The sequence below is a fragment of the Musca vetustissima genome, unplaced genomic scaffold (assembly GCF_032173495.1).
Source record: "Musca vetustissima isolate MV318-11 ecotype Yass unplaced genomic scaffold, APGP_CSIRO_Mvet_v1 utg20906, whole genome shotgun sequence".
Classification (NCBI taxonomy): domain Eukaryota; kingdom Metazoa; phylum Arthropoda; class Insecta; order Diptera; family Muscidae; genus Musca; species Musca vetustissima.
In genome coordinates, this window is record NW_026886902.1 from 66,196 (window position 1) to 79,526 (window position 13,331).

Sequence of the window (13,331 nt, forward strand, 5' to 3'; positions counted from 1 at the left end):
TAATTATTCTATGTTATTATGTGGTTTTTGTTTTTAAGCTTAGAGCTGTTACAATTAAATTTTATATTCAATTTCCGTATTAATATATATTTTTTTTTAATTTTGTTGTTTAGTTTTTTTTCATTTATATAATAAGGTACAATTTTCTTTATACAAAATTTACATTTCATCCATTTTATTTTCAATTATGAATTTCCGCTTTTATTTGTTACTTTTTTGCTTTCTTTTCACAGGTTTATTTCTTGTTGCTTTTTCTTTCATTCTAATGGGATTTTTTTAACTGTGGGTTTCAATTCCCCATTTCTATGTCCTTTGCGTTTTATCTTCCGAACTGGCTGGCATGTGTCGTGCGGCTGCACCTGCTGGTGTCTTCTTCAGGGGCACTCTCACAAATGTATGCAGTTCTTGTTCTTCTGTCGCCCCCGAATGCGATAATTTAGTTTGTCGCTGTTTTCGTTGTTTTTTATCTATATTAATTTTTGTATTTCTATCAAATAATTCTAAATCGTCTACATCATTGACATCATCATCTTCAGCAAGAGTTGGCGTTTGAGTTGGACACTGCTGCAAATCTCTTTCATAAATTTCTTCTTCATCTTCTTCTTCGTCATAGTATTCAACAGTCGCCTCCTCTTCTTCATCATCTTCTATATCCTCATCATCGATATTGGCTTCAGCATCTACTTTCAGCAGAGTACTGGAGGAAGTAATGCGATTTCTTCGTCGATTATTGGTGGGTACTTTATTGTAGCGTATAGCTTTACGTGCTGCCTGATTGCTGGAGCGCTGGAATAGAAAAAATAAAAATTTTTAAAAATTAATATTTTTTTATTTATTTAAAAATCAGAAACAAAAATAAAATAGAATTTTGTTCGGTCGTAACGAACTTTTGATACCTTTCACAAATTTACAGCCATTTAGGATGTAAAATGCGGTTAGGATCTTAAATATATACTTAAATTGGGACGAAATCTGTATAAGAGGTCTTGTAATCTAGGAATACCAGCCCATAAATATATCTTCGTTTGAAAAATGCGCCTTGGACTGTAACAACGTCGGTAAATTTATCCAGGACGAATTTTTATACCCAAAATAAATCCACCCTTCTTAAAGTTCTTCTAAAAAGTATTCTTAAAAAATCCGGGCTTCCTAAAGGTCCTTTAGAAAAATCATTCGGGACATAACTATGCCATGGCATATTGCTGCCAGGAGAAAACAACATATCTTACATAGCAGATACTATAATTGGGTTAGATCTCTAAAATATCGAAATCTTCAAGATACCACAAATCCATGAGAATAAGAATATGAGGGTATGACCATATTAGGTTGGGGAAAAAGAAATCCATAATGAAAATTTCGATAAAATCGGAGAAATGATTGAAGTTGATGGGATGGATCGAATTTTCATCTACAAAACCTTGGCCAAACGAAATGAGATGAGAAATGGATAACATACGATAACCCTGTGCGAAAACGATCATGGCCAAAGCGCGGTGAAGTAAGTCAAACAGTGGCCAAACCAGGACTAACGCACAGGAATGTTCTGCTATGCATTTGATGGGACTGGAAGGGGAGTATTTATTATGAGTTGCTTCCATATGACCAAACGCTAAATTCTATTTTCTACTGTCAACAACTGGACCGTTTGAAGATAGAAATTGACCAGAAACGGACAAAACAGGAGAGGTGTTGTGTTCCACCAGAACAACGCTAGACCACACACATCTACAGTGACTCGACAGAAATTTCGGGAGCTTGGTTGGGAAGTTTTAATGCATTCGACACACAGTCCGGACTTGGCACCAAGCGATTATCATATTTTTCTTGCATTGCTAGATTTCCTTAATGATAAAAAATTTGAATTTAGGGAGGATTGTGAAAATCGACTACTAGAGTTTTTGGCAAATAGAAAGCAGGACTTCTATGAGAGAGGCATTATGAAGTTACCTTTAAAATGGCAACAAATCACACAACAAAACGGTGCATATTTGGCCCAAATCGGACATTCCGAAGCATTTTAAATAAAGTCCTATAGTTCATATAAAAATAATGGATTTCTTTTTCCCCAACCTAATATTTGCACTAACTGAAGATTCAGCCAATCTTGACATTTTTATGGCAGGATATGTTTCTACCCAATGAAAACCTAAAATACGGACTTAAAATCAATTGGTTTACAAATTTTTCAAAATTCCTCAAAATAACAAAATTTCGGGGTTACTGTGTGAAAGCAACACTAAAAAGTGGACCAATATAGCTAACTTTAAATATGTGGAATTTGGAGTGGGGGTTTTCCCTGTGGTGGACCTTGTATATTAAAAAATATGAACAGAACAAACATATTAAGTCCACTTCGATTGAAAAATGAGGTTAAGATTTTGACAATATCTTATATCTCCTATAATTTTTTTATTTCAAAATCCACACCTCTAAAAATATTCTTAAAGCTTGTTCCACGCCTCTAAAAATATTCTCAAAATTGTTTCTTCCTCATATAGCTCCACTACAATTTTTTTTTCAAAATCCACGCCTTTCAAATTATTTATATAGTTGGGCTTTTTACCTTCCATGAATCAGAAAAACCGTTTTGAGTTTGCTTCGGTTGGAGCTCCAGGCTTCTAAAAATATTCTCAAATTGTTCCTTTTATAACCCCACTAAAAATATTTTCAAAATTTGTTTTCCTCCTTATAACCCCTCTAAAAATTGCATTTAAATCCAAAATTGTATTAAAATCCATTTTTTCTTCCTCTTATAACTTTTCTACAAATTTTATTTATAAATCCACGCCTATAAATATTGTCTCTCTGATAGGTCCTCTAAAAACTGTATTTAAAAGTCCACGCCTCTTATAGGTCGTCTAAAAATATTCTCAAAAATGTCTCTCTGATAGGTCCTCTAAAAACTGTATTTAAAAATCCACGCCTCTTAAAATATGCTCTTCTAAAAATATTCTTCGAAAAATCCACGCTTTTTAAAGGTCCTCAAAAAATATTCTTTAAAAATGCCACGCCTTTTAAAGGTCCTTCAAAAATATTCCTTAAAAAATTCCACGCCTTCTAAAGGTCCTTTAAAAATATTCCTTAAAAATTCCACGCCTCTTAAAGATCCTTTAAAAATATTCTTAAAAAAATCCTAAAAGCTTCTAACTAAAAAATCTCTTTTTTTAAAAATCCACGTTTCTTATAGATTTTCTAAAAATCTATACTACATCGAAAATAATATACATAAAATCGGGTGGACCTATAATAAAAAAAAATACCCGGGATGTAGTTTCTGAAACCCCAAAATGCCACCTTAAAAGAGTTCAAATTATTGGACTATGTATAAGTAGCCCTTTCAATTTAAGCCTAGAGGTCTCCTAACCTCTGATAATTCGAAATGACATATTAAATCATCACAGCATGAGATGTTTTATGGTGTCAGAACTCAATTAGCCAAATTAAAGCCACTTCGATTTGAAAAGTGTTTAGTATCTTCAAAATATGCAAAATTGGACAGAATTTTTTATGGGGACTATTTTTATATTGCAAAATGTATACGATAACATTTTTAATTATAATATGACATCTTCTGAGAACCCGAAATGCCAAATCAATAGGGATGAGACATCTAAAATTCGAAAAGTGGTATGGTAGGCTCTATTTCAAAAACATGTGTCGATATATTCGATATTCTATACCAAACATTCTAGGAGTATTAGCCATAGAAGTGGAACATTTCAACAGTCTACAGTACATATTGAGAACTCAATCATGATTTCAACAGACAGACAAACATAATGAAAAAATTAATCTATCCTCTATACTTATGACGAAGTGTATAAAAATAATTCCAAGTTTCTATAGCGTAGCTGTCATATTTGCAATTGAATATTTAACAATTTAATAAAACGAGCGGCAATTCAATTTGAGATTGTTCTACCCTCATCTAGCTTTTATTCTCCATACAATACAACGGAAATACTTTCCCAAAAAAAGTATGGAAACATCAACGCGGCGACAGCCATAAACTATTAAAATTTTCTAAATTGTTTTAGCGTTTCTTTCTTTTTTCATTTCAAATACAATGTGGCATGTAAGACAACCATAAAAAATAGAATACCCCAAGTGGGAGAGAGGGATAAACGCGAAAAGAATACATCAGCCAAAATGTCTGTTTCACGAAACGAGTACGAAAAAAAAACTACGAAAGGATTGAAAATCGCTCTTTCCACACACAACACACGTATTTAGAGAGCATTTAAATAAATGATTTCTGGCAGTTTTTTAATGGGCCAAGACATAAAGATACAGCAGCCAGATATTCGCATGTCGACAGGCAGACAAGCAGAGTCATAAAATGACTCCAGAAAAAAAAACACAACTGAATGGCTGGCTGAAGAAAGACCAGAAATCAAATACTTGAAACGTTTAGCCGCCGTAGCCAACATGTTGGCAAATAAAATCCCTTTTATATCCTTTTTATGTTTTAACTTTCTCGTTTTATTTCCTCGGTCGTTTTTTTTCGTTGCGTTTTGTTTCATTGCTGCCATCATCATTGTTAGGAGAAAACTCATTAGATATGCCATCAGTTTAGCCTGCATTGACATGGACCCGTCGTATCATAGCCCCCGAAAAAGAAAATTCGAAGAACCACAAGAATCACAACTATGGAAAAACCAAAAATTGAAACAAAACCATTATATATAAAGAAATGCGTAGAAAGAATGTGAAAGGAGTTTTTGTTTAATATTTTTACATGATAGAGGAACAAAACGATGATTAAGAAAATCAACACCATATTTAAGATGGGTGGTGAGGGAATGCTTTTTGAAAATGAAAGTGCTCATTTCATTACTACAAATTTATATGTGCATACTTATGAACATTAATATGAAGAAAGTGTGAAAGTCAGCTCCAAAGTCTAAGCTTCAATAACTGGTAGCATATTTCTATATTACCAAAATGTTATACCCTCTGCGGCGGGAACAGTTTGAAGATTTCTGATTTTTTCAGAAAAATTAGGTCCTTTTTATAGAAAAAAGTTCTTGGGCCATTTCAGAGGCATTTTTTCTGTAGAAATCAAAATCCTTGGAAAATTTTTTAAGATAGAAGTTTTTCTTATTGAAAAAAATATGTTGCTCCACTTCTTTTCCTATAAAAATCCCCAGCCATTGAATAAATTATTTCATTTCTTCGGGAAAGAATATTTTTTAACTAAAAAAGTGGCAGGTGGTTTGTCGATAAATATATTCCCTCAGCCTATGGTTTGCGGAGGTCTCCGGAATTACACACAGGTTTCATTAATCGCTTTACATATGCTATATGTTTTTATCAAAAAAGCTTTGGATTTAATGCTGATCAAATCAGTCATTCAATTCGCTGAAGATTATAAAATATTGATCCTTGTAAGGAGGGAACCAGATGGGTCGACGGGTCCCACCTTCGTTGGAAGGGTGACATTTGGCAGTAAAAAAATTATTTTGCTGGTTTTGGTTTGGTGCATTCAGTTGTGAGTTACAGGAATAAAGTGAATAAAGGGGAAATTCGGAACATTTTACATTGTTCTTTGATAAAGACGAAAATGCAAGCCAAGGGGCTAAAACTGTGAATGGTGTAAAAATCTAACATAACATTGTTTTAAACCATTTACAATTGACCAGAAACGGCCAGAATTGGCCAACAGGAGAGGTGTCGTGTTCCACCACATATATCTACACTGACTCGCCAAAAACTTCGGGAGCTTGGTTGGGAAATTTTAATGCATCCGCCATACAGTCGGGACCCAAGCAAAATTTATTTAATGATAAAAAGTAGGCATCCACCACATCCATATACACAGACTGGCCAGAAACTTCGGGAGCTGGTTGGGAAGTTTTAATGCATCCGTCATACAATAGGTACATGGTCCCAAGCGGTTATCATCTATTCCTTACATGTCAAAATTTATTTAATGATAAAAATAGGCATCTAGGGAGCATTGTCTAGGGAGCATTGTCGACTACTAGAGTTTTTTGCAAATAGAGAGCAGGACGTCTATAAGTTTTGAAGGCAATTTACAGGTTTCGATATATAAATAATATTTTTTCTATGCTGACTTTTAGGCGTTGATTTATTAACAATATATTTCTTGGTAGACTTTTAGGTATGGAATTATAAAGAAAATCTTTCTAGGCCGACTTGTAGACGTAGTTTTATAAAGAATATTTTTCTAGACCTAATTTTAGGTGTAGATTTATAAAGAAAATTTCTTTAGCTGATTTTAGGCGTAGATTTATAAAGACAAATTTTTTTAGCTGATTTTAGGTGTAGACTATTTTAGGTAAAGGTAAAGAATATTTTCTGATTTTTATGCGTATATTTTTAAAGACAATTTATTAGCTAGGATTGACCTGTAGAACAATTAATATAGAGTGGTAAAATCTTCCCGACAAATGTTTATTACGAATGTTCGATTTTTGAGTATATCTTCCACATAAAGAACCATTGGTATTTTGTTGATCCTTAGAACCAACAGAACTATTTATTAGCTCTACGAAGAGGATGTAATTTGGAATTCAGAGTTTTTTCTTCGCAAAAAACATGTTCATTATAAGTCCATGTTTCTACATAGACCCATACAAAGGTTTTTTAACTTTGTATCTGCAGTTTGGTATTTTGTTTTCTTGTGACAGCAATTTACCACATGACATAGTCCCTGTAGAATTGTTTGATTTGGGATTTTTGAATGTCTAATTATTATCTTAATGTATTTTTCTTTTCCTAGGCCAATAATTGGTCCTGCATTGACAATAATCGGCAAAGACACAAAATTTTATTTGACAAAACATATCATACCAATATGTTCAAGTGTCCACAATTTTCGATAAAAATCTTAGAGTATATTTTCAACATAAAATCTTTTTTCTGAACTTTATGGAGAAAATCTTGACCAATAGGTATGCCTATTGCAATTTTCAAAGCCCCATATTAGAATATAAATATTTTCCAGAAAACCGCGTGCTAGATCGTGTGTAACAAACCGTGAAAAAAACTGTCATACGAAATATATATTCCCCATGCTCAGTATTCCATTTAAATTCCACAAAAATAGCAAGTGTCACATAACTAAAGCAATCCTTTAACACAGCCTCTCAAACCACCTCAACATGAGCCTTAATAGTACTACAGCACTACATACATGTGTGTACTGTTTTCTCAGGCACAACACACACACCCTCGCATACACACACCCAACCATTTGACAAATTGCCTACGAAACGTTTTTGTCATTACTTTAGTACTTGATGTCACTTCCATTACCACGCACATAAAACCCCTTGGCCCCATGCATATAACGACGAACCAAAAAACAGAAAGGCGAACACAAGAAGAAAAAAAAAAGAAAAATACAGCAACAACCTCACACCAAACTTCGATGCCTGAAAAATGACTGAGTACGTATGAGTGTGTGTGTGTTTCTGTGGGTGTACGATATATATGGCAAAAAGGACGCAGGACCATATTTGCATATTTTATCCCTTTTTCCCTTCATCGACTAGAAGATGAGAAGTTATTGAGTCGATATTTTAAAGGAAATTGTAAAATTGTTATGGAAGAAGATTTTTACTAAAAGCTGGGGTTTCCTTTATGGCCTATGTTATTCCTTTTTTTGTCTTTTCTTTTTTGTCATTGAGGGTCTCCCAAAAAAGGACAAAAATGGATTGCTATTTTTTGCTTCATTTTACCGGTAAAAAGGAAATATAAATTTTACTCCTTTATATCATTTCAGTATTTTTTCTTTCTTTTTTCGTAAACGAATATTTAGGCTTACAATGTATTTTGTAAGAAATTTATATGGTGATTTAAGGTTGACATTTCACATTAATGTGATTTATCGATTAATTGTCAGGTAAGATTTTAGGTTCGATTAATTTTCTTTGATGGAAGTAAAAAGATGGGTAACGGGGGCGGAAACGGCAGAAAATGTTTAGTAAAACAAAATCACGTAACTGGTGATTAATAGGAGGGCGAAAAAGTTTTTAAATTAATTAGTAGAAGAAAACATTTCTGTTAGTAATATGAGCTGGAGAAGGAGATGAGGGTTTAATTATGTTAGAAATTAGCTGTTGAAGGATTTAGATAAGTGGAACAAGTAAGAAACGTTGACCGGGAAGATATTTTTGATACACTTCACCATTTGAGAACTTTTCCATGTTTTTTTGTCCTAGTATTTTTAACAAAGATAACCCAGTTTGAAAAACTTCCTGAAACTTCTATGTACTGAAAATTAGGCGAATCATGAAATTGGATAGCTATTTAATAACATGGACATGTACTGAAAACCATGGACCTACCGGGAAAACGTGGTAATATATCAAAGAATATTGACATAAACTTTCAAAGTACCGAAATTGAGGAGAGGATCTTTATATGGAGCTATGTCAACACATAGGCATATTTTTAGAAATATTCTTCAGCCTCTATGAACCTGGCTATATCTTCAGGATTCTTAAAATTTTATAGAAACATTCTTGAATAAATGTAAATTCGAATTAAAATTTAATATTTAAACCTAAAACCAAATGGTGGACCATCACTTAAGTGGAAAATGCGGCATGGAAAACTATTTACAGCAAAATCGATACAGGCTATTCGGTACGCTGCGCTGTTAAAAATATAATTTTAATCAGACACCCGTCCGAAATGCATATGGAAGCTATGGCTGTATCTGTACCAATTTCAACAAAACGCAATAACGTCGGTCAAGTCTCAATTTGATACGTTGTTCACAATTTCTTGTTAATTGGACAAACATTAGGAGTTTGTGCACCATTTGGGTAAAACGGACGAATATATGTATATGTGGGAGCTATATCGAAAATTGAACCGATTTTTCCGAAACTTACCACACATCATTCAAGACTCAATTTAGTATATAATATAAAGGGACTTTGGTGTACTATATACATAAAATCAGACGAAAATATATATGGGAGCTATATCTAAGTCTGAACCGATTTTCACGAGATTTAACTCGTATCGTTCCACACTAATTTCAGTACGCTATGCTAAATTTTGTGCAAATGGAAGGATGTGAAAGGACTTTGGTGCACCATTTACATAAAATCGGACGGAAATATATATGGGAGCTATATCAAAATCTGAACCGATTTTCCCGAAACTTACTACTCATAATTCTAGACTCAGTTCATTTCGCTATGCCAAATTTCGGGCAAATCGAAGGATACAAAGTGGCTTTAGTGCACTGTTTACCTGAAATCGGACGAAAATATATATGGGAGCGATATATAAGTCTGAACCGATTTTCACGAGATTTAACACGCATCGTTCCAGACTCAATTCAGTACGCTATGCTAAATTTCGTGCAAATCGAAGGATATATAAGGACTTTCGTGCACAATTTACATAAAATCGGAAAATATGTAAATCTGAACCGATTTTTCCCAATTGCAATAGGCTTCGTCCTTGGGCCAAATAAATGAACTGTGCCAAATTTCATCCAATTCAAATCAAAAATTCGACCTGTACTGGGTTTACAATTTAACATGCATTTTATGAATGCAATTCATAAAACTTTATTTTTGGAGAGAGATAGAGTAAAAAAGAAGTATGGAGTTGTGTGTGGTTTTGGTGACGGATCGGTCGCCATACCACAGAAGAAGTAGTTGCAAAGAATTAAATCACAAGATTTCGTTGGCCAATTTCGTGATTTCAAAGTTCTGCATTTTAGGAACGCAATTCATAAAATATAAGTACTGTTTTCTTGTCGGAGAAAGATTGGCAATGTAAAGGGGGTTCCGACACGAGGTGGACTGTGAACGTAGGCCACACGAGAAGAAGTTGCAACGAATTAAATCATAAGTGTTCGTTGGCCAACTGTTATCACTAATTCGTGAACCCGGAAACTCTTAGTGTAAAATATCAATGGGTTCGTGGCATATGTGGGACGGAGCCCTGTATTGTTGAAAGTAAACATTGTCAATATAAAATCTGTTGGGATCCGATCACAAACATTAATTAAAAATATATAGATAGGGCAAGCCATCCAACATTAAACTGTTCATTCAACATTATTTTCGAAAATGTAAGATCCAATGACCCCGTTGGGTTATAAACCACAGTCATACGTTGAGGATGGGGCGGCTCCTTATCAATAGCTCTTGGAAAGTCTTTCATTTTTTTTTAAATTTGTCAGATTTTAATTATGTTTTTGTTATTAATATGTAATACCTTCATTGTAAAATTTGTTAATTCAATACTTCAATAGTTCTTATAGTGGAAATTGAATATTGCATTTCTTTTACCTACTACCTTGGAAATTCGGAATCTGTATGGATCGATATATTCTTTAATATGTCGATAATTGTTCTGATTTAGAATATATTTATCAAATTGCACCAATATTCTAAGATATACTACCAGCAACTTAAAAATTTGAATTTATTAAAATATTGCCCTATGATAACCAATAATGAACATTTTCATAGCTCAAGAAATACTGGACGAATTGGCACATGCTGGAAATTTACCACATGGAATTTAAAATAAGAAGTGGTTGGCTATTGATTTTGTCTGTTTTATTTATTTTTTTAATTCAATTTTATATCCTAAAAATACAATATATACCTGAATAATTGTTTAATACATTAATATTTTTATATATCCCTTTAATATGTCTCTACACTTATAAAACCTCATAACAATGTCAACAAATTGTTCGAATTTGACACCATCTTATAACAACTGAAAAGCTGTTCAAAAACAAAACTGTCGTTATAGACAAGATGATACGGTAATCCGTATACGAGACAATGCCACATCAAACTACTGCCACATTTATCCACCATTACTACTAGAAAAGCCGCAGGACAATGTAAGGACATGATGTTGGATTTAACCAATGAAAACTGTGGCACTTCACAAAGAAGTGGAAAACTCACACACAGAAAAATACTTCACACAATCGAATATGTGTAGAGTAGTAAGCAAGCAATGCAATGATGCAGCCATGACAATCTACAATATCCGGAAAGTTCTTACATTCCAACTTAGTTACACACGTATGCCGACACAAACATAGTATAACACCTTGGATTCATAATCCGCATTTTGATTTGTCTATAAAACCCCATTGGATATACAATTTGCCCCCCGAAAATCCACACCTATTCGCATACACACGCACAAACACACCCAAAACCAATCATTTGTGGTCTAGCACGGCCAAAACTTCTAGTTATGTGTACATGTGTGTGCGGTGGTTTACGACAAATACCGAAATTTGCTGCTAACAAGGGGGGGACAGAAGTAGAGTAACTATAAGAACTTAATACTAACCTGTAAGACGGCAAAAATGACAGCAAATACAGTAACAATGAGAAGACAGGCAGCAACCGCAATTGCTGTGATAGTTGTTAAAGGTGAACCGACACGTGAGAATAAACCACTAACACCTGTTGTTCCATCCGAATCATCTAACAGGTTACCGTAGAGACCACCACTGTTACCGTAAGAACTACCAAATTGTTGTTGTTCAGCAGCAGCGGCAATGCGACGTTTGCCAGCGGGTGAGGCATTGATGCAACCACCTATGGAAAGAAATATTTGAAAAGTTAAATGTAAATGATTTAATTTGTAAATTCAAGGGATTCAAATTTGTAATAGGAGGAGGAACAAAAATTAAGTTATTAAAAAAATTATTTAATTCTTAAAAAAACTTTGCAGTTGATTGGTTTGTTCCCGAACAAAAATAGGGTAAAACTATTAAAATTTATAAAGGGAGAGACGAAATCAGTCAAATAAGAGAACATTTTTGCAGATTTTGGAACATTTTAGTCGAAGATCGGTATAAACGTAGGTCGAATTTCTAATCAACGATTTTTTTTTCATTCAAAAGTCGAAAATCGATTTTCGTTCGACTAATTGAAATTTCGTATTGAAAAAAGAAATTGCAAAGTCGTCTTTTAGTGATTGCTTTTAAAATTTCTTTATTCATATTTGATTTATTATTCCAAGAAGAGGGTGACTGAGCCAAATATGGTATACATTTGATAAACTAATACAATAAAATTGATAAAAAACAAAACTAAATTCGAAAACCGATTTTTGATTTAATTGACTAAATCGAAGTCGACTTTTTTGTTGAGAACAAAAATGAAAAAGTGTAGAAGTTGCTGCATATTTTCATCATTTGTCTATATATAATTTTTTATAACATTTTTTTTTTGCTATCATAGTTTAAGTCTTTAAAATTAATGTGCAATATTCACATTCATATACACCTCCTCTGTTTCCATACATACCTGTATCTTTGTCACAATGACAGCAGGACTGATCTTCCGGCGATGCATCGTTGGCACAACACGGTACACACTGATTGTTCAAACGATCCAAATGTAATGGGAAGGCACATGTCTGACACGAATATTGACCGGGACCTGTGCATGACCGACACGATTCATGACACGTTTTACATGTTTGTGTTGGTGAATCATAGTACTGGGAACCCAAACATTCCATACAAAGGCCACCGTCCAACATAAAGTGGGCCGGGCATGAGGTACAGGCTAATGGTCCAGCGCCTATTTGAAAGAGAAGAGAGAATAAATTAAAGTTTGAAATGAAAAAGGAAAAAATATATTTTTGAAGAAATGTAGAGAAATACAAATTTGTGACAATTCACGTTTATAATTTCAGTCATGGCCTATTAAATAAGGTCTACCGGGTGGCGAATTGATGCCTTAGTCTCTTCTTTCTGTCAACATTTTAATCGAGAAATACCAACCAAAACAGGATAAAAACTCAAAATATCTTTCATAAAATATAATGATAATAATGTGCACGTATATTTGGGTTCATGGCCTATTAAATAAGGAATACCGGGTTGGCGAGTTCATGCCTTACTTTTCTCTGAGTGTCAAGTTTTTAATCATGAAATACTAAATAGAACTGGATTAAAACTCAAAATATCTTTGAAAAAACGTAATGGTAGTAATATGCATATATATTTTGGTTAGAATAAAGGCAATTTTTGTTCATTTATTCTTCAAAAAATAAATTTGACAGTCAATGAAGACTTCGAATTCGCCTCCCTGTTAAGCTTATGAATATACTTTGTTTGGGTTTCAACAAGGTTTATTCATAAGGTTAACAGGGAAGCGAATTCATGCATCAGTCTTCTCTTGCTGTCGGGTCAATTTTTCCTTCTTCGTCTTTTGAATATTATTTAAGGAGGTTTTGACCGTATCAAGCGAGTTCAAATATATAATGCCAGTTTGGATTCATATCAGTACATTCTCCTAAGCCTGACTGCAAAATTGTAAAATGTTCTTGTTGGGGTGTTTAAG

General features: G+C 33.6%; 1 protein-coding gene across 1 annotated transcript; it reads right to left on the bottom strand.

The window, feature by feature from the left end:
* Window positions 1–303: 303 nt before the first annotated feature.
* LOC133334380 (furin-like protease 2) lies at window positions 304–12,566 on the bottom strand (the record flags this gene model as incomplete). The annotated part of the gene is made up of 4 exons (XM_061542677.1): window positions 304–447; window positions 514–778; window positions 11,312–11,573; window positions 12,288–12,566. Coding segments are annotated over 4 exons (950 nt in total), but the record flags the coding sequence as incomplete, so codon positions are not given.
* Window positions 12,567–13,331: the final 765 nt, after the last annotated feature.